At 52.0% G+C, this 25,876-nt stretch overlaps 8 protein-coding genes across 8 annotated transcripts; 6 read left to right on the top strand and 2 right to left on the bottom strand.

Annotated features, from left to right (window-relative positions):
• Positions 1-217: 217 nt before the first annotated feature.
• On the top strand, positions 218-850 carry K489DRAFT_27655 (uncharacterized protein). The gene has a single exon (XM_033600133.1). The coding sequence runs from the start codon at positions 287-289 to the stop codon at positions 788-790; it is 504 nt and encodes a 167-aa protein (XP_033464820.1). The 5' UTR covers positions 218-286; the 3' UTR covers positions 791-850.
• Positions 851-1,601: 751 nt separating this feature from the next.
• Positions 1,602-3,216, top strand: K489DRAFT_27692 (uncharacterized protein). Its single transcript, XM_033600134.1, has 3 exons — positions 1,602-2,095; positions 2,197-2,523; positions 2,575-3,216. Exons 1-3 carry the CDS (start codon positions 1,834-1,836, stop codon positions 3,018-3,020), a joined length of 1,035 nt encoding a protein of 344 aa, XP_033464819.1. The 5' UTR covers positions 1,602-1,833; the 3' UTR covers positions 3,021-3,216.
• Positions 3,217-4,465: 1,249 nt separating this feature from the next.
• Positions 4,466-7,732, top strand: K489DRAFT_386250 (fumarate hydratase; the record flags this gene model as incomplete). The annotated part of the gene is made up of 3 exons (XM_033606209.1): positions 4,466-4,501; positions 4,681-4,721; positions 6,319-7,732. The coding sequence occupies 3 exons, from the start codon at positions 4,466-4,468 to the stop codon at positions 7,730-7,732; spliced, it is 1,491 nt and encodes a 496-aa protein (XP_033464818.1).
• Positions 7,733-8,935: 1,203 nt separating this feature from the next.
• K489DRAFT_375933 (uncharacterized protein) lies at positions 8,936-9,950 on the top strand. Its single transcript, XM_033603798.1, has 3 exons — positions 8,936-9,264; positions 9,347-9,430; positions 9,609-9,950. The coding sequence occupies exons 1-3, from the start codon at positions 9,244-9,246 to the stop codon at positions 9,690-9,692; spliced, it is 189 nt and encodes a 62-aa protein (XP_033464817.1). The 5' UTR covers positions 8,936-9,243; the 3' UTR covers positions 9,693-9,950.
• Positions 9,951-10,773: 823 nt separating this feature from the next.
• Positions 10,774-11,460, bottom strand: K489DRAFT_406429 (synaptobrevin; the record flags this gene model as incomplete). Its single annotated transcript, XM_033607252.1, has 3 exons — positions 10,774-10,799; positions 10,864-11,095; positions 11,359-11,460. 3 exons carry the CDS (start codon positions 11,458-11,460, stop codon positions 10,774-10,776), a joined length of 360 nt encoding a protein of 119 aa, XP_033464816.1.
• A 4,013-nt stretch (positions 11,461-15,473) lies between these two features.
• K489DRAFT_406428 (uncharacterized protein) lies at positions 15,474-20,969 on the top strand (the record flags this gene model as incomplete). The annotated part of the gene is made up of 1 exon (XM_033607251.1): positions 15,474-20,969. The coding sequence occupies one exon, from the start codon at positions 15,474-15,476 to the stop codon at positions 20,967-20,969; it is 5,496 nt and encodes a 1,831-aa protein (XP_033464815.1).
• A 1,095-nt stretch (positions 20,970-22,064) lies between these two features.
• Positions 22,065-23,234, bottom strand: K489DRAFT_386247 (P-loop containing nucleoside triphosphate hydrolase protein; the record flags this gene model as incomplete). The annotated part of the gene is made up of 2 exons (XM_033606208.1): positions 22,065-23,105; positions 23,169-23,234. The coding sequence occupies 2 exons, from the start codon at positions 23,232-23,234 to the stop codon at positions 22,065-22,067; spliced, it is 1,107 nt and encodes a 368-aa protein (XP_033464814.1).
• Positions 23,235-24,057: 823 nt separating this feature from the next.
• On the top strand, positions 24,058-25,859 carry K489DRAFT_375925 (cysteine dioxygenase type I). The gene is made up of 4 exons (XM_033603797.1): positions 24,058-24,811; positions 24,931-24,989; positions 25,100-25,513; positions 25,601-25,859. The coding sequence occupies exons 1-4, from the start codon at positions 24,556-24,558 to the stop codon at positions 25,706-25,708; spliced, it is 837 nt and encodes a 278-aa protein (XP_033464813.1). The 5' UTR covers positions 24,058-24,555; the 3' UTR covers positions 25,709-25,859.
• The last annotated feature ends 17 nt before the right edge of the window (positions 25,860-25,876 follow it).

The following is a 25,876-nucleotide window of genomic DNA, read 5'->3' as shown; positions in this document are numbered from 1 at the left end:
GTAGAGGAGGCAGCCTGAATGCAGGGCCTGATCATCGTACTAGAGTGACCGAGCCAATCGATGCTTCATCCACAGTGAATGGACGGTAGAAAAAGTCGGCAAAGTGAAGGTGAGGTTCGTTCTGCTAGCCTGCAGCAAATCGTGTGAGAGCGATATCATCGATACACGAATTACACATCCGCGCGGGATCCTGCCTGACCCTCAAGCCATCGATATCGGGGCCATTCGAACGAAACATGCACTTCGCGCAGTATGCCTGCACGCCGTCCATCTTTTAGGCGCCGCCATGGAAAATAGTGCATCATGGTCACCCGCGCCTGGACATGATTCGTCGGCCCGCACGAGGTACATGCATGGGCAGGTCCTGCGTCACGCGCCCCCAACCAAACACGACACCGTAAACGTTCACTCCGAGGTCAACCTCTTCGCGGCACAGGCAAGAAAGCCAGGACTCTGCCTAAGTCGCAACCGATACCCTCGCCGTTCAAGACGCATGTCACTGTCACCATACAAAGTGGCCCATTGCGTGTTCTGGCGTCACCGTCCTCAACACGACCGGGCAACCGTGCGATTAAGCAACGTCATTCGTGTTGCTCAGGTAGTGTGCTCAGCTCCTGTACGTAGAGTGAAGGTACTGGAGCTAACGTGTTCGACATGGTTTGGAAGAGATCGTCCTCTTCAGGTTCGAAACGATTCTTCAGGCCAGGATAACTGTGACCATCGGAGACCTGAGGACAGGCTGAGTTCAACCGGAGACAGACTTGATGACCAACAAATATCCTCAAGCTAGCTCCTGCATGATCTATCAAGACGCAAGATTACGGTATTCCTACGCCGTCGACGTGGTCGGTGCGAACCGACCACGCGTGCACGTTTGAGTTAGCGTATGCGGCGCTCTGCCCCAATTCACTCTACATTACGATAGGCCTTCCTCTTTGCTGTGCCGCACAAACAATACCGGCCTCAATATCCACAACGAATCTCACAGTGTGCGTATGGATGAAATTGCATGACATCAACAACATCGGCCCTGCAAGCCATAAACAAGCAGGAAGAAGATGACCTGTTGGAGGGATAGTCCGCGACCTGTATGCATTGATTCGGCCCGCCATGCTCCCTGCATTCGTTTACAAAATGTCAAAGATGCGACAACCACCCGTTGACGTACTTCGTGGGATGAGCCATCTCACGTGTACACCTCGGGCTTCGACTGCGCTGCCTTTACTCGCACCAATCAGGAACGAGAGCAAATGCCGATTGTTGGTGGCCTCGATATTTCCTTATCCTCGACACCTTCGATCATCGGAGTCTTGCATCATCGTGGGTGATACTTTCCCGCACAAAGATCGAATCTTTGCTCTCGATTGATCTCTCACCCAATCCGTATCAAGATTCCGGGACGTGTTTCAGACCTTTTCAGACCACCAAAATAGGCAGCTGAACATGCCGACCTTGCCCCGTACCATTGTCGATCTGCACTGTCCGCATGGCTCCTTTTGTGATCTAGCAGATTTGAATGTGTGCATGCAATTGCCGCGTTCACACGCGGCGTGCTGCCAACTCGACGGCCTTCTCCGCTTTGAACACAGACGACCAACGAATGATACCCTTGACCTGCTTTGCTATCACTAGTGCATCCTTCGCTGTTGATTCTGGCGCTTCCCTTTCACAATAGAAATGATATGTCTGCTGCCTCCTGCTAATCAGAGAACGAGCATCACGGCACCTTCATACTTTCTCTTTGTTCGTGCTCGAGCGACTTCTGCCCTCCGAAGGGATATATGGTGCTGTGCTTAAGCAGTTGTCATTCACAGATGATCTACCCTGCCCGTAATGAAAATTGAGCAGTTCCAAATGCGCGAAATAGCAATCTCACAGAGTCCTGAAACCACTGTGACCTCAGCTTACCCGTCTTCAGCTGAATCAATCGGCACACCGTCCAGCAGTCAAGAGGCGTCGCCAGCTCTTGCCACAGATCACCGACTCAGCCCGTACGCCTCGCCAACAACGCTCCCGGCATCGACTACAATGCCGAGGAGATTGACGGAAGACAAGGCAACGAAGCTTGGCTATGTCCGTGCTAAGATGGCATGCAGTATGTATTCATCCTGCGCAAACGTTGGCCTTGAGATCGCCAGACATGACGATGGCATCTTTCAATTCGATCCATGTGGACGAGCTGACAGGCTCGATCAGCTTACTGCCGCCGACGTAAGGTTCGATGCCTCAAACTCCCGGAGAACCCGACGTGCCTCAGATGCAGCGAATCCGGACAAAAGTGTGAATTCGTACCCGTGAGCAATGATCAGGCAGCTATAGCACCGAGACGTCCCAGGAGAACAAGAAATGCTCGTGATGGGGAACGGCCGTCAGTTCGCACAGGCAGATCGCGACGACCGCCCGCCATACTACCAGAGTCCAGGTCCCGTCCAGCGAACGATGAAGCCGCCTCTGGAACGTTTCAGGATATGTCACGATTGGATCTTACGCATGGGGACCACACCGACCAACATGCAATTCAGAGTGAGTTGCAATTCCATGCATATGCCTCTGACAGAAGCTGACCATCCCAAGACGTCTACCCTTTACAGGAAAATTACATATACTCACAGCCACCACCATCTGGTTCCTACGACAACTTGCACGATGCTTCTGGCCACGGATATTCAAATGCTTCGCACCAATTTACACATCCAATGACGGGCTATGGACAAGAAGCGCATGTCGCAGGACATCTTCCCATATCGTATCACGGATTTCAGTATCCGTCTGCTCATTGGTCGCAAGATTTGGTACCGGTACCATACACGCCAGCGTCCGTGGGAGGAGACTTGCAGCGTCTGAGTGCACAAGCTTCAAGCCTCTATGTCCCCATGGATCTCTCAAATCCAGGTCCGCTCGTACAAGATTACGACATACCGGACGCTCCGAGTACCCATTCCCGCCAGGAAAGGCATCTGGCGGCCCAAAATTATCCTTCATCACGAGTCAATACCCGCGGGCGGCGGATTCATCAATGATGTGATGGATATTGACGACTCAGAAAATTTCATCGCTCCCGTATTTGCCGACGCATCACTGAAATGATTCCCTACGAAATCCTCTTAGCTGGACGCGACTCCTGCCAGACTCGTCTTGGGAGCGGCAAAGCATTAACATGCCAGGGAATCATTTGGTTTCAGAAGCGTTCACGATCGTCACGCGCAAATATCGCCCGACACATTGTCGAGATTTTGGCCCATTTTGTCTGCCCAACGATTGCATCTGCCAGAGAATGCACCCCGGACCTTTGCGCACAGTCCAAGGCATGCCTGATCATCATTGCAGACATTGTCATCACACTCTCTCGGGCGTTTGTCCTATTAATGGCGCATGCCGCAGGAGGCAGCCATAAGGCAGACGGCGTACACATTAAGTGATACTTGATGAAATCCGAGAGTGTCTGTCGAGATGTTGTGTGATTGGCGAACTCAGTGTCTGCCAACGAGCGCGCACAAAGTCTGCGCCTCGGATCAGAGGAGCATGTACAAGCGGTACCTCCGGGGTATGGTCTTTGTTTGTCACATGTAGGCTGGCAGCTGTGCCGCACAGCAAGTTGCAGAAAGGAGGGCGACGGGCTGACCGAGAGGTGTGGGTAAGGACTAGTTGTTGCCAAATTTGGTGACAGCTCTGTTCATGTCGCAGCTGCGACATTGATTTGATGTTCAATTCGTTTTGATGTACCGATGAATGTTTATTAAAAGCTTTGGTCTCCAAGTTGGCCCCTTGTTGCTGTTGTACGAGGTGCGGCGTAAAGAGGATCTATTGACCTAGGTTTGATCACGCGTGCCGACCTTCCGCCGGTTCAACATCATACAAGAGTTTAGACCAAATCATGAATGCCGCCAACGTCATGTCACCTGCATATTCATATGATGTTGGTGGCCTGTATGATTGTACAGCGCGTCGTGCATATACTGTACAACCCACCGCCAGACGGGACTGTACATGTCTCATTGAATGTACGCTTGTGTAGAAGGACAGGCCAACGTTTCACGTTCACCGACATTGACTTTGAATTGACCAGACACAGCCGTCGGACAGCGCCCGGAGATAGTTCTATGACCTTTCAGGATTCGGCTTCGAGACCTTTGAAGGTTGACGAGCTGTTGCTGTGGCTGAATGTTATTTACCTTCCTATTCTACGTCGTTTTCGAACCACTGAGACCAATCATGCAGAATCATTACCATGATGAAGAAGGCACAGTCGCACATGCCGGCGCATGCCCTCACCGCTGCACGAATGTCGGAGTCTGCGCCGCTGGACCAGGGGCGAGAAATAAACACACCGCGGGCCAAAAAAACACTCTCCCGATTTGGTTGGCCGGGAAGCCCATGTCCCATTCGCCCTTGTTGAGCTTGATTGCTATCAAGTGAAGTTTTGTTTCGAATGAGGAGAGGCTCTGTGAAATGAAATCGAGTTGAAATGGGAAGTAAATCTAGAAGGGTTGTTTTGGCCGCAGTTTGACCAAGTCCACGCGCGTGCTCAGACATTCCTGCCGCGGTGAGAAGACGGGAAGCGGATTGTTTATTATTAGGGCAATGTACACACGGGTGGCCGCATGCCTCGTGTGAGGATTCACAGAGTTCACGCCTACTCATTAGGCTGTGCACTGGATGTGCTGAAGTCATTCCGTCCAGTGTATGTCTACGCCACGTAGAGAACCACAAAGTACCCACATGTCATTTCACATGGGTCCGCTTGCCCCCTTCGCCCATCCCGTCCGTCGCACAGAGGGCCTTGCCCGATCATACTCAGATGCAGGTGGAGTGTGACATGTCACATTTGATCTTTGCGGTTATGTGCTGCGTATAGTTTCAGATCTAAGTCACCACTCCGAAGGAACCATCAACGAACGGCACGTCAGAATGAACGGCGTCTATTGCCTTATGTTGACCTCAAAAGAACAGGGTTGGTCACCCATGCGTTGAGACGATGTGAACGAAAAGGCATCTGCGGCCCATGTCGGAATGCAGTATGCCATCACAGCAAATGAAGAAACCCTGGAAGCGAATGGAGGTTCATCGGGTTTCGGCCGACGCCCATGTGCGGTGCACCGCGCTACCACACGGAGCTTTTTTGACGTGACGAAAAACGATGTGAATACCGTACGCAAGATGTGTAGAAGTCCTTCCAGATGTGATTGCTTCATCAAGCTGGAAATCGCCCCGAAAACTTGTCACGGAGGAGTGCACAATCAATCAGAGCACACGTCCGATACCGGCACACTGGACTACGCCATGCCCACGATTAGAGATCGGATCATCGCCCGCGTCCACGGTCGCCAATGAACCAACCATGGGAGGAATAAACGGTTTGTGGCTAGTTGCCTCTCAACCTCAAGATTGCCCTAAGTGCAGTTCAGAATTGGTGAAAGTCTGAAGAAAGTAATTTCACGCGATGGAGATCGCGATGGTAGAAACAAATTGTGCGAGTCTGCTTCGATAAGACAAGTGCAAGGGCTGCAGACGCCAGGAGAATCGCAGAATACATTGGGAACGACCGCAGCCTGACATTGCTGATTCTATCTGACATCCTGATTGATCTTCGATGAGTCGGAAGAAATCGCAGCGTAGTCGCGTCTGGTGCATCGCAGTACGTACTACAGTGCAGTGCTTGGCCTGTGAAGCCAGCCACAGACGTACATTCACAATCTCCGTAGTAAGAAGAGGATGGCGAACACTGCACTGTGGCAGCCAAAGCTTGGATGCCACTGTTGAGAACCGTTCAACCGGTAAAAATCGTATTGTCCACCATGGCTGCGTGCGCTTCATTGCTAACAAACCAAGACACTGCCAAAGAAATTTCGCAGACCGAATACCGGAGCGCGTTCCCTCTGCCGGAGCGCTGACTTTACTAGTGCGACGGAATAAATCGTTGAGCTGCGCGATGGCCTCTCTCTGGAGATTTAATTATTTCGAGGGCTGGGCAGCAGTCACCGTCGTTTGTAATCCTCATTGTATCAACATTAATAGTAATACCGGCTTGCAGTGCAGGAAGGACTTGTCAATTGTTTCCATCGCAGGACTCATCGCTCTTCCGTTTCCATCTCCGACATCGAACGCACGACCTAGATTGACATCTGACGACATGCTACGAACTGTGACGTCGCGTACCCTGTCGCTTCGCTCCCCGAGTGCAGGTTCCCGAGCTACGCAATGTAGCCCCGCATGGCAACCCACAGCACAAAGAACAATCTCTCTGCTCTGTCAAACATCACAAAGACTCCCGTCAAGGCCTGTCCGCTCAATACCAACACTGTCTCCACGAACTTTCAGCACCACCGCAATCATGGGCCGGAAAGAAACCGATGCCTTTGGCGAGGTCGAGGTCCCTGATGACCGGTACTGGGGTGCACAAACGCAGCGCTCGCTTGGAAACTTCAAGATCAACCAGCCAGCGGACCGCATGCCCACTCCGATTGTCCGCGCGTTTGGTATCCTCAAAGGCGCTGCGGCTACTGTCAACATGAAATTCGGCCTGGATCCCAAGATCGGAGAGGCGGTGCAACAGGCGGCCGCGGAAGTGGCCTCCTTGAAACTCGTGGACCACTTTCCCCTGGTCGTCTGGCAGACCGGATCTGGCACCCAGTCCAACATGAACGCCAACGAGGTCATCTCGAACCGTGCCATTGAGATTCTCGGCGGCACCATGGGCAGCAAGAAGCCAGTGCACCCGAATGATCATGTCAACATGTCTGCTTCATCCAACGACACCTTCCCCACCGTCATGCACATTGCCGCTGTGTTGGAACTTGAGGAGCAGCTGCTTCCCTCATTGACGGCACTCAAGGACGCCTTGAAGAAGAAGAGCGAGCAATTTGAGCGGATCATCAAGATTGGACGGACACACTTGCAAGACGCAACTCCGTTGACTCTCGGACAAGAATTCTCCGGATATGTTACACAACTGGAGTACGGCATCGAGCGGGTCAAGTCTTCCTTGCCTCGCCTGCGAATGCTCGCCCAGGGCGGTACCGCTGTTGGAACTGGTCTGAACACCTTTGAGGGTTTCGCTGAGGACATTGCCAGCGAGGTCACCAAGCTCACTGGTCACGAGTTCGTCACTGCACCAAACAAGTTCGAGGCATTGGCTGCCCACGACGCAATTGTTGAAGCACACGGCCAGCTCAACGTCCTCGCCACCTCTCTTTTCAAGATTGCACAGGACATCCGATTCTTGGGTTCCGGTCCTCGTTGCGGTCTCGGTGAACTTCGCCTGCCAGAGAACGAACCCGGCTCCTCGATCATGCCGGGCAAGGTCAACCCTACTCAATGCGAGAGCATGACCATGCTCTGCTGTCAAGTCTTCGGCAACCAGGCTGCCGTTACATTCGCTGGCTCTCAGGGCAACTTCGAGCTCAACGTCTTCAAGCCGGTGATGATCCGCAACCTGCTCCACTCGGCGCGTCTATTGACCGACGGCATGCACTGTTTCCGCGAACACTTGGTCGAAGGCCTCGAGGCCGACGAGGCTCGGATCAGCGCCATCATGAAGGAGAGTCTGATGCTGGTCACCTGCCTCAACTCTGTCATCGGCTACGACATGGCTTCCAAGGTCGCCAAGAACGCGCACAAGAAGGGTCTCACGCTCAAGCAGAGCGCGCTCGAATTGGAAGCGCTCAGCGAGGAAAAGTTCGACGAGATCGTCCGCCCGGAGCTGATGATTGCCCCCAAAGCAAAGAAGAACTGAAGAGCATAGATATCTCGTCTAGATGGATAGGTGGTGGTGGCGGCGAAGGAGATGATGAAGGTATTGATTTGAATCGGTCTCTTCGCCTGCTTCTGCCCTCGTGTTGTTGTGTCAAATTTTAGCGAGCATTTACGATTGAGATTCTCAACAATAGAAATGACAGATATTCCCCTCCTGTTGTCCGCTCACTATCGGATCACAACTAAGTTTGCAGGCATCGTCATGGGTAGCTCCCAAACAAAGTATTCCAAGGTTGGCAACGGTTTGGCCCTCAGCATACAATTTTTGAAACGCGGCTTGGGTCTGGTCAAGGAGTCGCAACAGCCACGGAAGAAGAGCAACAAATAAAGGTTCCAGGTTGACGAGATCTTTTATTGCACTCTGCGCAGGTGCGACTAGGCCTTTCCCTGGCCCAGCCGCTATCGACGAGCGCCAAGGTGCATTGCGCCGGGGTTTATGAACACCTGGGCAAACATTGGCGTGGCGCGCATACTCCGATGCCAGTGACGACAACAAGGTATACTTCACATGTCAATTTGCGAGCGCAGACTGCACCCAGACATTTATCCCGCTCGCCACCGTTATCTATACATTGCATGAATTTGTCGATGGCTACAACAACAGAGATATCCGCCCGCAGTTGGCGGGAAAAAGTGACCTGATTCCCTCTCGCTACCGGTAGCACACATATGGATCCCGGAGGTACTTCGGTATCTTCAGACCGCACGGCCCGAGCAGTCCGGCCGGAATTTAACACTGCAGGTGCAGCAGCTTGCTAGGTTGGCACGTTGGTTGTCACTTTAGCTCGTGTGAAAAGCAGCAGTGACGTGAGCGTGACCACATCCGACCACGTTGAAACGCGCGTTTTCCTTGTTTCGCATGTCGAAAGCATCGAAAGAGTCGAAAGAGTGCCCCAAGCTCCGGGCTACGAAATATCATTAGAATTTCAAGCCCGTCACATGGACGTCTTTTTGCGCTGGGGGAAAGTGCCATGGTGTGTCCACGATCTGTATCATCGTGAGTCTTCCAGAGTCACACCTAGCGAATATGTTGAGAGGATCTATTGATGTTGTAGTACCTAGACCTGGATCGTGAAGTCCGCCTGATTGAACATTGGTGGAGACGAATGCGCGATGGCAGTAGCGGCAGAAGTATTCAAGAAGCGAGAAGTCGATACCCATGTCTTTCACTGCATTCGTGTACCTCCTACCGATGTAGGTGGTGGTGCTGTCGTACACATTCTCAACAGGCGCGATCTCCCTGTCACTCTTGCCTTCTAATCCTTGTGCACACACTTCCCATCATCATCGTCGATCGTCAAGCAATTTGATTTCTGGGCAGCTTTATAAATCTCGTTCTCCCCTCTCCTCTTTACGTCGTCGCGCTGGTTTCGTTCCTGCTCATCGTTATACCTCATCGCAACAGTTGACCGGCATACATTACAATAACAATAACAATAACAACAGCATCAACAACAACCCCACCCAAGGCTAGTCGCTGATACCGTCAAGATGGGTGCCGTCGTCTCTTGCGTGTGTATAGTCTTTGTGCCGATTCTTGTTTACCCTCGCGCCGAACGAACAAGGACTTTACTGACCACGTTCCCGTCAATAGATCAAGAACATTTTCGCCGCCATCGGCTCATGCATCATGGCCGTTGTCAACGCGATTGCCTCGATCCTCAAGGCTATCGTCAACGTACGTACCCATCTTCCTAGCTGGATACATTCAATGAGCGTTCATGAACAACCACAACCCATTCGGCCTGTGAATGAGCAGCGAAGAAGATTACGTCTTGCGAAGAATTATCATGAAGTGTCACATATTCCACCGGAAGCTCAAGCATTCGCTAACGTCTTAATTTCAATCTCTTCAGGGTATCGTCGCCGTCTTCGCAGCCATCGTCAGCTGCCTCACGTGCGGCAAGGCGGGACGTCGTAAGAATACGAGTGTGGTATGACCGACGTCTTAGCGCAACACGACCAGGATATTACTGCGGAATGATCCATCATCGAGAAGGTCTGCGGAGAGTGCAGTTCGATTCAATCAATGGTCGGAGTCTACGCCTATCTGTGCGGGACACCGAGTCGCATACCATGGGCACGAAGCGATTAGTTGTCTTCGGGACTTGGCAACCGACTTGGGTTCCATGATTGATCATGGTCAGGTCTGCATCGGATACGCTGCTCAACGTGACAAGGATGGGGATGTTGGAAGGGCGCGAGGCTTAATCATAATACGTGGATACCCATACTCTTTTTTCTGGCGATTGACTTAAAACATTTCCTGCACTTTCCAAAATTTGCTATTCTGGTGCGCTTGAATTCTCCGTAGTGACGGGTCGTCAAAGGGATCTCTCCGATGTAGATGTTTGTGGGCAACCATTGGCAGACATCACTGGGTAATTATCTGGGATTGGATCCGAATGGGAAGCATTGCAACATCTAAGACATCTTTTCAGGCATCACACCAGGTGGCATTAGAAGGGTATAATAAGCGAAAGAGGTTTTCTCATTATCGATCCGTGGACTATCAATACCACCGATGACTCGAGAAAGACTTTCTCGCGCACACAAAATACATACAACCCGGACTCGCACAATCCTCCCGCTCTTCTTCGCGCTACAAAATTGTTTTTAAAAGCAAGACTATCCTTCTCCTTTTCTTTCCTTTCTCTCTCTGCCTCCTCTTCTGGTTTTCGGGAACGTAATCCCATTTACACCGCTTCAGTTGAGAGGTCGCTGTTGTGTGATGTCAAAGGGCAAGGGGGGCGTGAGCGGTCATTAATGAATCAAATTTCTCTCTTGTCGTACAGGCGTTGAATGACGGGCGTGACGTAGTTCGCAAAGGCCGGAGTTTGGGCCAGCATGTCGTCATGGCCGACAGGATGCCGTTCTCCTTCATATTCGGTGTTGATTTCTTCGTCACGCCAGACATATTCATAGATTTGGGGGTTGCCGGTTTGGGGAAGGGACCGGCTAGGTGGTGTGATGGTCGAAGGATCATGAAGTGATGCTGACGATGGAGATCATCGCCTGCGCCTAGTTCTTCTTTTGAGCAGCGAGGACTGCAGACGACGTAAGTTAGTAGTTGAACATGATGACGACTCTATGCAGAAGCATGATACTGACCACTGGGCACAATGATGACAATCAGGAGGATGATGACACCAACGATGATGCACATGCGCATCTTCATGTCCTTCCACCACATCTGCTTGCGCACCCGGTTAGCACCACGGCGGAAGCTGTTCGCCTGGGTGGAAAGGTGGTCCGTCTTGTCCTGGAGATTATCGAGGCGCTCGCCACGCTCTGAGATCTTGGTGATGTTGTTCTGCATTGTCCGGACAGCACCCTCAATTTCCTACATTCACAGTCAGTTGACGAACTCAGACATCACTCATGATAGATTTGTTTGCTGCGAGCCGGGCAACGGCGATGGACGGAAGACGCCGCCACCACTGCTGCATTCGAGCTTCGCATGGAATTTCTCCTTGTTCGGAGAATGCACGACCTCGAATGGGACTGATGTTTCCGGCGCATACTCGGGAAGACCTGTCCTGCTTACTCGGCGGTCTCGCTGACCGCCGACAGACTTTCCGTCTCTTTCCGCTACGACGAACTCACATTTTGAAGGCCTTGCGTGCGCGCATTGCTCGCCGCCGGCGCTGCTTCGGAGCCAGCTCCTCGTTGGACGTAGGGATCGTAGAGACCTGCGTTGTTCGACATGTTGACTGTGTGGTTTGGTCGTTAGATATTATCTGGTTGTGCTTGAGTTCGAGAGGTATTGTCGCGGACGCTGAAAGTGGACAGCGAAGTCAGGAGGAGATGACAGGTATGCGGCGTCAGTGCACGGGCGCACAGTGTCGGAGTAAGTAACCTTGTCGTAGCGAAGCGAATTCGAATGTGTAACGATGGCTGTCTTCCGCTGACAGTCTGGCTTTGGAGCGTGTAAGATGGAGAATTGAGACGGCTGGTATAGTAGGGTGAATGTATGTGGTTGGGTGGTGTGATGAATGATGAGAGAGGTAAACGAGGCGAGACGACTGGCGCTAGAAGCCCGGGTGATTCCTCAGCTGCCTGGTGGCTCGCGCGAGTTGGCAGGGCGAAATCCACGACTGGACAGACTTGGGGGGGGCGTTCGGGAGTTTGGGGCCTATGATTTTACAGGAGGAACCCTGTCTACCTGCCAGGTAGGTACGCAATGGTTCGCAGCGCAAAGTAGGTCAAGCAGTCCTACGGTACGGCCGTCGGCCATCCACATTTATTAATAATAAACCATTCGCGGCTCAGCGCCCAGCAGAAATTGAAACTCGTCTTCTTGCAACTATACGGTTTTGAATGAGCGGCTTTCGAGACGGAATGATGAGACATACTCGAATACGTCACCAGTAGACTTGTCGATGTGAGCAACCTGGACTACAGTACGTACACGTGATGAACATGCTCATCTGTTCCATTTTCGTTGGTTGCGATAATCTTCCTTGTCGTTGGCATGGTACACTGTACGGCAGGATAGCTTGCTGCGTATTATTCAGACCGATCGATTGCTCTGGAGACGCTGATGATCACGTGTCTGGCTGCGAATCGGTAACCCTAATCGTCGGTTTCGAAGGTTTTGCTGAGACACAGGTAATCTTCCCGTCTCATGTTTGCTCACGAACTCGTGGTTGATGTGAGTACGCCTAGGTCGTTATGGCGATCTTGATGCGCATATCTGCAGCATCGTACATGGACGGTTGGACTTCTCGCCTCCACCTACATGGCCTCTGTGATGTCTTGTTCGGAGAGCTGCCGGTCTGAGCCACGATAACTTCGGCGCAGGCACTGCCAGTAACCCTAACAAAGCACAGCATTCGTCTACACGTAGGTTCCTAGGCGAACAATAAGGACCTCAATATACCAGTATGTGCACTTCCCAACACAAATGAGATATGAACATGTTTCGGAGATGCTAGAGCTACCAGACGTGTGGTCGCTTTCACATATCCGCTCAGCCTGGACCCATAGCCGGCCGGACAGTGTCTCACACTTCCAACTTCTTCTCATGCTTCCTTCTCGATTCTCTGATCCATAATTATAATGAGACACAGGACCACGATTCTTCCCCCCAGTGTGTATGATAAAACTCCGGGGCCCTGGCATCTGTACGCGCGGCTACGATCTCTTTCAGGGAATATTCACTGGCCTTCGCAGTCTGTAACCTTGCTGAACTGCTGTGGCCGCTGCAAAGATCGATGGCCATACTGCCACGATCAATCGCTGAATCTCACTTCCAGGCATATAATGATTCGAACATATAATTAAATTATACTGTATTTATCGTAGCATCTCGTTACCCATGTGTTTCTATCAGCGTCGGATCCCTAACCTGTACGATTGATTACATCGTCTTGCAGACGCCCTAACACTCACGTGCAGGGATCGACATCTATAATCGCAATCTGCACGAATTCGTTCGATCGTCAGGACCTCCGGGTCATGGTGCCGATATATTTCCAGGCGTGGACAGTGCAGTTCGGCTTCTCTGCAGGCATCTCACGATCACGCATAGCGCATAGCGACCGCTGCTGTGGTTCATCGAAAGCGACAAAAAGTATAGCACTCACCTTACTTGTACGTTAAGACAGGATATCGAGGTGGCAAAAAGGTGACGAGGCCTTGATGTTAGTGCCGAGCGCTGCTGCAGGTGCAAAGGGCAAGCGGCATGTCCAGTATGTGATGGTGAATTTTAGGTCGAATAGGCTTGCGCGCAGCTGGAGCCGGGCCTCGAAAAATCATACTTAGGTGCTGGGGGACTGGCCCGACCGCCCCCCGCCATTGGCCGAGCCACGTGTGATCCGCTTTAATTAGCCCTCCTCCCGATTGGCTGGCTACCAGCTGAATCCTCAAAGTTTTGGTCAGAGTTGTCATTTATGCTTGTCGGAACATCGCGAACATGGCCTTATTCAAGCTGGGATCGCTGCGAAAGCTCGACCAGGTGCGCAGTCGAGAAAAGCGCTCGACAAGGGTGGTATATCATGCAACTTTCTTCATTAGCAAGTGGTGGCCGTTGCATGTTCCCAGGACTGGTCCAAGGCGACCAGAACCATGGGAGATCTCCGGAAAAGTGGCGCCTCGTTTCGCATTATGTGTCTGTATCTATCCTCAGAAGCACTTCTGTATGGTTCATGCGCATTTGTGCCATCCTTAATCGACACAGTCAAAGTTGTCGGTTGTGGTTATGCGTATGCCATGGGCTTGTTTTCACTCAAGACTCGGCCAGGAGGGCACCTCATCCACATGCAGAGTCTGTCCGGCGCCGCCGCTAGTGATGTGCTCCGGCCCGCATTCATGTTGCTCCTTTCTTCTTTGTTACACCGATAGGTTTGGTGTGTCGCAAGATGCGATAGCTCTCTTGTGGCCCGTCCAAGACGTATACATGTATGTACGTGCAATCAGCCACGCTCTGCTATGACGGAGATTGTGTTCGAGGTCGTGTGCAGTCGCAGCGCAAGCCCGACACTTCGACCACAGAACGCGAGGCTCGAGAAAGAGAGGCTAGCGGGATGTACAGGTCACGATCATCCTGGCACATTTAAGAATCAAGCTTACCTATAACTCCAGGCACAGCACGCCAAAAGTGGATAGTAGTGGTTCCAAAGCTGCCTCGAGATCTCTTGGGTGGACGGGGAGACAGATGATCGGTTACAGAACTTTTGATGAAATGCTGAAGTGGTGCCGCCTGGTATTTGCTTCTCTAAAATGTGTACTGTACCGTTGACAATACATCCCTTCACCCCTAGTTCCACGTCCTTACCCCCTTTGTCGCGTTCTATGAGGAATGCTGGTTTCGGCGTGCCATTAGAGGTCGCAAGTGCGGCGGACTGAAGAGCCTTGCATTTACCTGCTGTCATAAGTGCAATCAACGCAATAGTAGAATCGTCAGAGAGATGCAGACAGCGTCACCGCCGTTGGGTTGCCAAATTGACCAGTCACCCTGGGGAGGCCGCAAGGATGTGTTATTATTGACGTTTGGCGGCTAAGCCCGCCCTCATACACTTCCGCGCCCGCATCTGTCACCACCACCCACACACACACCATGGCCGACTCCATACACTTGCAACCTCGCACACCACCCATGCCCAGCAATTGGACTCGCCCTCCCTCTCGTTGATGCTGTATCGGCCTCCTCCTCCTCTTCCTCGTTCATCACTTCCTGCTCCGCATCCCTTATTCCGTGTGCGTGCTGTACACTGCCGCTGCGGTCTTCTTCACAGTCTCCGCGCCCGAAACCTTCTGCTGACGGGTGGCTGCCCTCAAGGACGCGGCTCGTCTCTACCCGCTGCTTCCAAGAACGTCCTTGCTGCTCGTTTCTGCTTGGGAGAGAACAGCAGAGGAAGGATATCAAGCCATCCCTTCATCCACTCTACTGCTGATGTATGTTGGGCAGCGGTCTCCCTCCCGCTGAGCATTCCACGGTCAAGGTTCAGGTTTGATCGCGCCGGCACCCGCTTGCCGTCGGTCCCTGCCGCTTGGCCCAGTGATCATTCCCGCGTGCGCTGTTCCTAACTTTAACCCGCCCTCCCTTCACACCTCCCACTCCACCGTCACCCATCTTCTGTATTTTTGTCGCAAAACATCCCCGTGTCGCCAGAATATACGATATTCGACAACGTGATAATAATTGGGCTTCAACAGAAGAATCTCGCTGCATAGTCAAGATGTACCAGTAGTCTCATCCGCATGAATCACTTTTCAAGATGCAGCGCGTTGGTCCTGGAGGTCCTCAGTCGCAGAGCCATAACTTTTCGTTAACCGCCCAAATCGGAGCTGAATTGCAGAGAGACCAGCCAAATCTTCCAACAGGATGGCAGAGGACTATGGACATACGCGAGCGCAGCGCGCGCATCGTACACATCATTACTCAGCTACGCTTGATTGCTACCAATCCCCCAATAGATGCGGTCCAGGTCGCCCGAGCATTTGAGAAGCAGACCATCGAACAATCACCGAGCAAGGAGACCTACCTGCTGAAAATGGAGCAAAAATCCATAGATATCAAGCGTGCTCGCGAACAAAAGGCTTCCGGCATGCAAGCCGATGCTGCAGCCATGAATTCTTTGAACCCGAACATGCAAATCGGCACCGGCACTCATTTGTCCAGCGGCACAATGGGCCTCAATCCATCCTTCCTCGGGGGTGCTGGTGGACAAAGCATGCAAGCGGGGCTTCCGTCGAATCCTACGAATCAATTCAATGCCTTCGCAGGACAGCTTGGAACGTCAATGCAACCGACGCCGCCGTCGATGCCCCAACAGATGAATATGGCCAGTGCGAGCCAAACCCCCGTGAATCCACTCAATCTTCAGATGCGACAGAATGCCCTGCTACAGAACCAGCAGATTGTGCAGAAAATTCACAACGTTGCTCGCCATTTATACTCACAATTTCCCGAGGACAAGAAACAGGCATTTCGCGATCGACAGAGGCAAAATCTGGGCGAAGCCCAATGGGCGCAGCTTGAGAGCAGCGGGAAGGATGTCGTGATGCAGCTTTGCATAAACCGTGCTAAGGATGCAGTTCTTGGACCATTGCTTGGAGGACCCGACGGGACTTCTGTCTCTGCCGCTGGAAACCCCGTGCAGCACCCGCCAGGAAACAATTTGGACATGAACACCATCGTCGGTCAGCAAGTCAACGCGATGAAGATGCAACAAATAGGAGAACAAGTCGTGCCAGCAAGCAACAACAACAACAACAACAACAACAACAACAACAACACAAGTGGCATCAATCCCGCCAGTCGCGCAAACCTTGGGAATCCCACAGCTGTTGGACAGAACCTCAACGCTCAAATGCTTGCCAATGGACTCAATCAAGGGGGCGTTTCGGGCGTTGATGGGTCGCTGAACAATGCGCAGCAGTTTTTGATCCGACAGCAGCAAGAAGCTCAAGTGCGAGAGCGTATGATTAACCAACACAATATGCGTCAAGCAATGATTAACCAGGCCAACATTGCACAAGCTAATGGCAATCGCGGACAAACAGCCGCGCAGATGCTCGGCAACTTCAGTGGAACAGCGCCCGGACAGACAAATAATCCAGCCATGGCAATGTTGACTCGTCCAATGACGGGTCCAACTAGCCAAACAACACCAGGAACTCCTCAAGTCAACCGCCCACAGCCGACACCTTCGCCTATGAATACAAATGGGCAATTGTCGCTACAGCAAATGAATATGATGGCGCAGAATGGACGGCAGCTTTCGCAACAACAGCAGCAACAGTTGCAAAATCTTCAGCAGCAGAAGCAGCAGCAGCAGCAGCAGCAGCAGCAGCAGCAGCAGCAGCAGCAACAACAACAACAACAACAACAACAACAACAACAACAACAACAACAGCAGCAGCATCCAAACGCAAATCAGACGCAGACTCAGGCGCAAGCACAGATACAGCTTCGGCAACAGCAGATGGCTGCGGGCAACAACTTTGATATCAATCCACTAGTCCGTGCGAGGCTAGGAAACTCGACTGAGGAACAGCGTCGCGCATTCTTCGCAAAGCACCCGGACCTGGCTGCCAGGGCCGCCAACCAGGTTCCGCCACCTCGACCAACCATGGCGCCAAATACAAACATGAACCTTGTTCAGAGCGCTACAGAAAACAAGCAGCAGCAGCAGCAGCAGCAGCAGCAGCTCCAGCTCCAGCTTCAGCAACAGCAACAGCAACAGCAGCAGCTTATGAACATGATGTTCAACAATGGGCCGGCATTAGCGAACGCGAACGCCCAACAGAAGCAGCTCCAACAACAGCTTCAACAACAGCGTCAGCAGCAGCAACAGCAACAGCAGCAATCGACGCAATTCCAACAGGCACAACAGCAAGCACAGCAGCATGCACAACAACAGATCAATCAGCAGGTACAACAACAAGCGCAACAACAAGCGCTGCAGCAACAGGTACAACATTCGCAACAGCAGTCGCAGCAGCAACAAATTCAAACGCAAGCGCAATTGCCACAACAGCAGCAGCAGCTCACTCCGGCACAGATGCAACAGATGCAACGAAACCAGATTATCAAGAGGATGGTCTACGACTCATTACCCTTCCCGAAGGAGTACCTCAATTTACTCAAGCTTTCTAACGTGCCAGGCAGCGCCGTTACGTGGAGCGACTTGAAGAGCCACATCGTGCAGAACAAGGCTTCTCTGCCTGACCAGACCTACGAACGTTGTTGCGTGCTTCAACAGGAGATCTATGACAGGAATCCGCCCCCGAATATGGATGCCCTTGCCCGCAGCGTGATAGAGCAAAACCGCCTGAGGAACTCAGCGCCACAGCAGCCATCAAAGGCACAGCAACCGCCTCCAAGCAATGCTGACCAACCTCTGCAGACCGTGCCGCCAGCTGCGCCGATGCAAGCACCCTTGACAGTGCCGGCAACATTACCGCCACATATCATGCAATTACTGCAGGCGACGCCGCAAGAAGTGCAGGCGTTTCGCATGCAGATGCCGCGCCCTTGTTCTGAGGAATTGATCCGCCAACATATCATGCAATCAAAGTACAAGAGGCTTTTAGAATCTCGTCAGAAACCGAAGGTATCAGCTGCGGGCTCCAATGAGCCGGCATCAAACAATGTGCCTCGTAATGGCGCGGAAGATGGTTCGCAAGTGCAACATCAACCTCTACCAACAGCTCTGTCTGTTTCTCAGCCTGGCCGCCTGCCCAACGAGGTGACGAAGCCCAATGAGATGCCCGGCGAAGAGATCAACGGGCGACCTCCTGTGCAAAACGTCTCAGTGCCCTCTATATCGGCTGCGCAATCGAGGGCGCACGCGCAATTGCAATCACTCATGCGGATCACGCCCCAGCAAATTGCTTCCATGACCCCCGAGCAGCAGAACAAACTCGCGAAGCAGAAGGAGATCCTGTATAAACAAAGCTTGACCAACAATGCAATTACTTCGGGTGCAAGTGGGGCTGCTCAAGCTGGGATTCCGTCCAGTGTTGTCGCCCCAGCCCCCTACACAGTCCCACCACTCACACCTGCCGAGAGAGAGAAGATCAGCCTTTTGTTTCGCGAAGTCCAAGCTGCGAACCCCAAAGGTCCAGCTATAGTCGTCGACCAGTCTTATCTCAATAGAGCACAAGAAATGCTTTCCAAGTGTGCTGACCCATTGGACAGGATGGATTCCACATACCCGGAAATTTTGCGGACCCCCAACTTACCCATCGAGATCTTACGCAACCAATTACGTGCCAAGTGGATAGTATCCTGCAATCTGGACAACAACAAAAGTTTGAAAGATTTGAGCGTCACCATTGAGCAAATACAGGAGATCATGCAACACGTCGGTGTTTACATGAATTTCTTCAAGGACATCAGGAACAAGAACCAGGAGATGCACGCTGCGAGAGCAACGCAAATTGCGCAGGCACAACAGGCAACGTTGCATCCACCCTCACTTCAACAACAGCCGACACAGCCGCCGTCAGCTCAACCGGGAACGCTTCAACCCGCAGCTGTAACAGCTGCGAGCCATGCAACTGATGTGGCGAGCGGATTTGCGCAAACATCGCAGCCGTCGCCCGTGATGCTTGCAATGAAAAAGTCGGCCTCTCAGCAAGCGAATCATACTCGTAAGACTTCTTCCACTGCCAAGCCTCCGCCGGCACCGACCGAGAATCGTACGTTCGACTGGGGTACCGGCGCCGGCCTGCCCAAATACGACAGCCGAAATGAGCTCACCCCTGATAAGCTCAAGTTTCCACCAAGTAAGAAGCGAAAGGCTGGTGCAGATAGTGCTGCCTCAACGCCCACAGCTGCAGTAGGAACTCCGACAGCCACGGCTGCTAGTCCAGCCCAGGTTACACCTGGTGCTGCTGTCGTTCCAATGGCTGTCATGAACGCCAAAACCACTAGCCCCGAGCAAGCGAAGGGCGCCAAAGCGGCCTCGTCTGTGGTAGGACCAGCAGCAATGTTGCCGTGGGTGGCCAAGAGTCGGGAAAAGAAGTTCCGCTGTTCTGATCCTGCATGTGTTGGCACGCACCTTGGCTTCGATACCGAGGATGAGTTGACGCAGCACGTCAAGATACAGCACGAGCCTATTGGTCTCCCGCTCGATTTTCTGCTGGGAAACGCCGAGAACTTACTGACGAAGAGTTCAGTGACTACAGCAGTCGGGCACAATGATTCCGCCAGGTCCGAGAAACTTACTCTCGGCGAGGCAATGGAACGCAGCCGTTCTCAAAGCCATAGCAAGCAAGTCAGTGCGACCGCTACTGTGCCAAGCAACGATCTAAAAGCAGCAGTTGCTTCGGTGAAGGGCGAAACGGCCAAGGACACCATCGTTGATGGTGCATTAAGTAGACCTGTGACTATGCGCGATGCCATGAAAGCGAAACTGAACCTCGACCCACGAACCGCACCTTCAACTCTGCCCGTGGCATCGCCTTCACAGGTCTTGCCAGCCTCAGGAGCCTCGCATTTCCCGGACTTCGACCTGCTTTCAACCAACACAGACGGCATGGGTCTCTTCGACTGGGATATGCTCAACGCCGACGCTCCAGTGATGCTAGATGCGGCCAATAATACAGCGGCTGTGAGAGCGGACTCCACGGCCACGCCACTCTCGCGCACGACTTCTTCCGCCGCCTCGACAATCGACTCAGATGGCGTTCTCTTTACGCCTCCCAGTACTAGCGGTAACAACAGCGATGTGGAGATCACGCCGCACGACCAACTCACTTTGCATGCTCGACTTCAAGGGTTCGTGGCGACACAGACCTGGTCTCCGTATCCAGGTGCGGTTGCGGGCATCCCGGTCGCCATGGAGGACTTGCTCTTCAATGGCGCAATCTCCAGGGATGTCGCTGCTGACCAGAGTGCTCCCGCCGGTGGTCTGTCCATAGGCGGCGAAGAATGGCTTTCGGATGACAACTACTTTGATCTGGACGCTGCCAATGAAAGCGACCGTGAAGGCATATCACGAGGTCAAAAGAAGGCCAAGAGCGATGATGAGGAGGCACAGAAAGGTGCCGACATTGACACTAAGCTTGATAATGCCAACGGCAATGGAGATCCTCCAAAATCATCGTTAAAGCCATTGACTCTCACGGCAAACGACTTCGAGACGATTCTGTTCGATTGGGATGGTACCAGTGGCATTGCTGCTGCTGGCGGGATGGATGTCGATGGTGGTGACGATGATACCCGTTCCGGTATGGAATGGGAGGCTTGGATCAAAGGATGATGAGCGAGGCGCTGGGGAATCGAGTAACGCGAAACAACCACGACGCCACGGCATATTTTCACAGCATTAACGACGTCATGCGATGGAATTGAGGCACTGTTGGGCTTGAGAGACGCCCAACGATTTCATCCCACCCTTGGGGGGATCTATGTGGTGTGGGCTTTTTTCTCTCTTGTTTCGTGGATATTATGGCATGGGCGGGACCCGTCGATCTATGTGTTTTGCAGTTTATTTGGCGCAATTGTTGGGTTTTATGTTCTTTGCGGGAAAGCGGGCTTATCAACTTGGGCCGGTCAAACCCGACGATGAGAGGATGTATTTGGGCTGGGTTGCACAATGCAGCTTCAGCTTAATTGTACGAGACAGGCAGAGGTTGGGCGGGCGGATGGGTTGACGGCGGTGTTCTGACGAAGATATACCCTCTTGTACGTTTACTGTTTTGGATCATTGTTTGGCATTTTAGCTGTATGGAAATGGCGAGTAATTCTGCGCGCACCTTAAGTCGCAAAAAATGAGCGATATAACAAAATGTAACACTCTCAAACCGAAGATTCCCTCCGTTTGCAGCATAAAGTGCTGATTGACTAAATTTTGGTGACACTGGCGAGATGCCATCCAGATCTGTGTCTGTCCTCGGCGCCGAAGTCATGCTACGCCTTGCACAAGCAGGAGCAGTGCGTCCCGACGCCGCTCCATCAGGGCGGAGGACCGAACAAATGTGATTTGCTGCATCCCTCCTCCTCAAGGTTGTGCGTCTTTGTCATCGTGACCGTGGGGCTCTCAATCGAGCTTCCAAGATTGGGTTGCGTCAGTTTGCAAAAACCTCCACGCCATTGAAACCTTGCATCACGCCAGCTGAGCAAGAAGGTCTTCGGTGGACAGCTCGACTCTAATCATGCACCACTAGGATCTAGCTCATAAAGCCGAACCATTCGTGCGCCATTTTTCGAAAATTGATGCGACGCGTGCCTCGAATTCGGCATCAAATGTGCCCGAATCGATCATTAAGGGTAGCCGGCTGAAGCTCCTAAAAGGACCATTTCCTTGGCTTGACAGAGTGAGGCTTGACGAGCTTTACATCTTGTCCCAGCATTCTTATTTCTTGACAATGGTGATGATGTCCTCGTCGGCCAGCTCATGAGAGAGACCAACTCGTTGGGGCTGATGTTTGACGCTCTGCCCATACACAATGGCAATGCGGAATTGATCAACGATCGACTTGTGAATGGCATTGCAGAAGTCTTCTACGGTGCACGCTGTCTTTCTTAGCACTACTGGTGCTGTGTAATCTGGAAGCTTGCCCTTGGGTTTGGTGTAGACACGACGCAGTTCGAGTTTCTCCCACATCTGTTCGAGCAATTCATCGACATTCCAGCCATGCTCAGATGAGATGGGACACGCGTTTGGGATGCGGTAAAGAAGATCCAGCTCCTCGATACTAATCGCATCGATTTTGTTGAGAGCGTAGATGACGGGGATATAAGCACGGTGCTTGGCCTCAATCACATCGATGAGGTCATCTACGGTGGCGTCACAGCGGATAGCGATGTCGCAGTTGGCCATGCGATACTCGTTCATGACAGCCTTGATTTCATCCTTGTCGATATGGGTCAAAGGCGAGGTGTTTGTGATAGAGATTCCGCCCTTGTCCTTCTTAGTTATCTTGATATTCGGAGCTTGTTTGTTTACCCGGATGCCAAACCCCTCGAGTTCATTTTCGATAACCCTCTTGTCTGTCAACGGTTTGTTCACATCAAGAACAATGAAAATTAGATGGCAAGTCTTTGCCACCGCAATAACCTGCCGTCCTCGTCCTTTACCATCTTTGGCTCCCTGAATGATACCTGGCAGATCCAGCATCTGAATCTTGGCTCCGTTGTAAACGACTTGCCCGGGTACCGTGGTCAGGGTAGTGAACTCATATGCTGCAGCTTCGGAATGCTGCCCAGTGAGTCGGGACATCAGTGTTGATTTTCCGACCGAGGGGAAACCAATGAATCCGACCGAAGCAACACCAGTACGGGCAACGTCGAAACCAACGCCGCCACCGCCGCCTCCACTGCTGGAAGGAGTAAGGAGCTCCTTCTTTAACTTGGCTAACTTTGCCTTTAATTGTCCCAAATGAAACGATGTTGCCTGCGTCTTCTGTCAGCAATCCCTGACTTTTCAACCGAATATCCCATATCTTGCAGCACGCACTTTGTTCTTTTGCGTCTTAGCCATCTCGGCCTCGATGTCTCTAATCTTGTCCACGGTGGTCGCCATGCTGGGCAATTTCACTCGGGAGTGCTACCACCAGAAACAGCGCCTATGAGTCGATTTGGGATCGTGATGATTCGTTCAAATCGTTCGCTCCGTCGCGACGGCCTATCGATTGTCGGATGTGATCCTGATCACTTGCGCCAGAACGAGGAAGGTGTAGATAACCTTGGAAGTGGGTTGATTCATGAACTGAGAATATCCTCGATATGACGCTGTGTGGAGTCGAAATGCGGCTGCTCCCGCCACTTCGCCTTCCTGTCGGCAGGGCACGTACAGTAGTACAGTACCAGGCATATGCTTGTTGTTGAGCGAGCCACCACCGCATCCACGACCTGCCAGAGTGTCGTGAAAATACTTCTTAATCATTATTATCAATGGATAGTCTCCGATATGACGACCTGCTGTGACTTACAGCGTTACTGAACTTAATGCCAGTCGATACTCGCATGCTTCATCAACGGTTCATTGATCAACAGTTTGGCCCTCTGCCGGGTTGTCGATCTCGTGAAATGACGTAAGCTCGTTCATTCTGCAGAACTTTGAACACCGCTGTCCCTTGTGCAATATCATCCATTAACATGTATACTTCGTTGCAAGGTTAAGTCATATGAGGAACAATACGTCAATGATAGGTATCATCTTTGAGGCCGATTTATGCTCTCACCGTCCTTTACTCTTGTGACCACAATCTGGGCGGCTATCGACGGAAATCCGTTGTCGGCCATCGACGGCTTTGCATTTGTCCCACGGCACTCTGCCGGCTAAACTCAAACTCCAATATCTGGCAGTTTTCTCACTTCGTGGTCCGCAAGGTGCCTGGCATCGTAAAAATACGCGCAGATCATGGCCGAAGGGTTTGTGGTTCTTCTTATGGAATACGATTTTCTTAATGATCACTGGCTCCTTCAATACCATTGAAATACGAAGTGATGATCGTTGAACCCTGGCACAGCACTCCTGCTATTGACGACGCACACCTGAACAGGTGTCAGTCCCCGCATGACTCAACCGAAGTCACATTTCCCAAGTTACCATTTGTACGTCTACGCCATTCAGTTTATCGGATAAGAATAAGGTTGGCGGTGTCTGCTGGTCAGCCGATTGAAAACGTAAACATGCGCTTAGAACGCGTATCACTTGAGTGCACAAGGCACGACACGCGCACAACACGGTCGGCCATGTCATGCAAATTGAGCGGGCGAGAACGGCGACTACACATATATCCCGGGATTATCGCGCGTCTTCCACTCATGAAAGATTAAATTGCTGTCACCGGCCAGGCCTCACTCAACGAATTCAATCATCATCTATCGGAGATATCATAATGTTGGCTGTGTCAGCCCTGCCACTGGCCGGTCCCCAGGACAGCGTTGGATCACACTATGTACAAACCAACAATCACTCCGACGGTTACCCACAATTAAAAGCTTCCACCTTTGACGAACTCGTTTCGAACATCAACCGCGTCCTTGGGCCTTCGAACGGCATTGACAGCGATGGTGTTGACGTACAGGAGCTCGTCAAGCTCATGCAGCAGTATCGCTCTCGTTCTGATGATTGGAGTCGTTTTGCCTTTGCCGGTGTGCCACCCCATTCACATTCCCTCGCCGATGTCAGATTGCAGAGGGATTAACGAAGCCCACCTGCATAATTTGGGGATACGATTGCTGAAATTATGCTTATTCTTCCGCTTGTGCAGACCCAAGTCGAGCGTACACCAGAAATCTTGTCGATCGAGGTAATGGCAAGTGCAATCTTGTAAGTAGTAAGATTGAAAGTCGCGAGGACTGTACCACAGTATTTGCCAGATTGATCAAGCTAGACATGCCTAGGGCGTCATGGCAATCAATTGACCAATCTTCGAACAGTTGATCCTCGTTTGGACACCCGGAAAAGCTTCCCCAATCCATGACCATGCTTCTGCGCATTGTGTCATGAAAGTTCTCCAAGGCACGCTCACGGAAACACTTTATACATGGCCTTGCGAACAGCCGCAGTCGTCGATGAACCAAATAGATCAGATGATCGGCAGGAACCAGGTAAATGGTGGCGAGCTTCCACAGTCCGTGACTGGAGTCTCTTCGACTTGTCCCTCCACACAGCATACCTGCTCGAGTCGAGACTTGAATGAGTCAATGACAACGACCAAGGGAGCTCTCCGTGTGCGACGCCAAACATCCTATCCAACAGATGGCGTGACATACATGAGCGACACCTTGGGCCTGCATCGAGTTGGGAACGCGCATCCATCCGAAACGGCAGTCAGTCTGCATCTGTACACAGTGAGTAGTCTCAATCTCTGCGAAGCTACTTGCACCACGCGCGGCCACCACTCAAAACTCTCCGCTGACCACAACTGTTACGCATAGCCGCCGAACGCTGCGAAGCACGGCTGTCACATTTTCGAGGAGAGCACGGGAAGGAAGTCTCATGTTCAGCAATGCCATTTCTATTCCGAGCTAGGCGTCAAGCTGTAAGGTTAAGTTGTGGTGTGGATTGGCCGGAAAGTCCAGGACACCTGGCCATTATGCGAACTGAGATGGTTCTCCAGCATTTTGTCTCTGTATTTGTGTATACTGAGGAACCTTGGAATCTAAGGACTGTGCGTCTCTCTCACGCCGTCAGTGAATCGATCGTCTCTTACA

This window comes from Dissoconium aciculare (genome assembly GCF_010015565.1).
Source record: "Dissoconium aciculare CBS 342.82 unplaced genomic scaffold K489scaffold_1, whole genome shotgun sequence".
In the NCBI taxonomy this organism is placed as follows: domain Eukaryota; kingdom Fungi; phylum Ascomycota; class Dothideomycetes; order Mycosphaerellales; family Dissoconiaceae; genus Dissoconium; species Dissoconium aciculare.
This window is presented reverse-complemented; position numbering and strand designations above follow the sequence as displayed.

Excerpts from the sequence above, each read along its gene's own strand:
- K489DRAFT_27655 (XM_033600133.1), top strand. The coding sequence starts at position 287 with ATGGAAAATAGTGCATCATGGTCACCCGCGCCTGGACATGATTCGTCG.
- K489DRAFT_27692 (XM_033600134.1), top strand. The coding sequence starts at position 1,834 with ATGAAAATTGAGCAGTTCCAAATGCGCGAAATAGCAATCTCACAGAGT. Across the intron at positions 2,096-2,196 it reads CCGTGCTAAGATGGCATGCA|CTTACTGCCGCCGACGTAAG; the intron begins GTATGTATTCAT and ends AGGCTCGATCAG. Across the intron at positions 2,524-2,574 it reads CGACCAACATGCAATTCAGA|ACGTCTACCCTTTACAGGAA; the intron begins GTGAGTTGCAAT and ends GACCATCCCAAG.
- K489DRAFT_375933 (XM_033603798.1), top strand. The coding sequence starts at position 9,244 with ATGGGTGCCGTCGTCTCTTGC. Across the intron at positions 9,265-9,346 it reads TGGGTGCCGTCGTCTCTTGC|ATCAAGAACATTTTCGCCGC; the intron begins GTGTGTATAGTC and ends TCCCGTCAATAG. Across the intron at positions 9,431-9,608 it reads TCCTCAAGGCTATCGTCAAC|GGTATCGTCGCCGTCTTCGC; the intron begins GTACGTACCCAT and ends CAATCTCTTCAG.
- K489DRAFT_375925 (XM_033603797.1), top strand. The coding sequence starts at position 24,556 with ATGTTGGCTGTGTCAGCCCTGCCACTGGCCGGTCCCCAGGACAGCGTT. Across the intron at positions 24,812-24,930 it reads GAGTCGTTTTGCCTTTGCCG|ACCCAAGTCGAGCGTACACC; the intron begins GTGTGCCACCCC and ends CCGCTTGTGCAG. Across the intron at positions 25,514-25,600 it reads TCAGTCTGCATCTGTACACA|CCGCCGAACGCTGCGAAGCA; the intron begins GTGAGTAGTCTC and ends TGTTACGCATAG.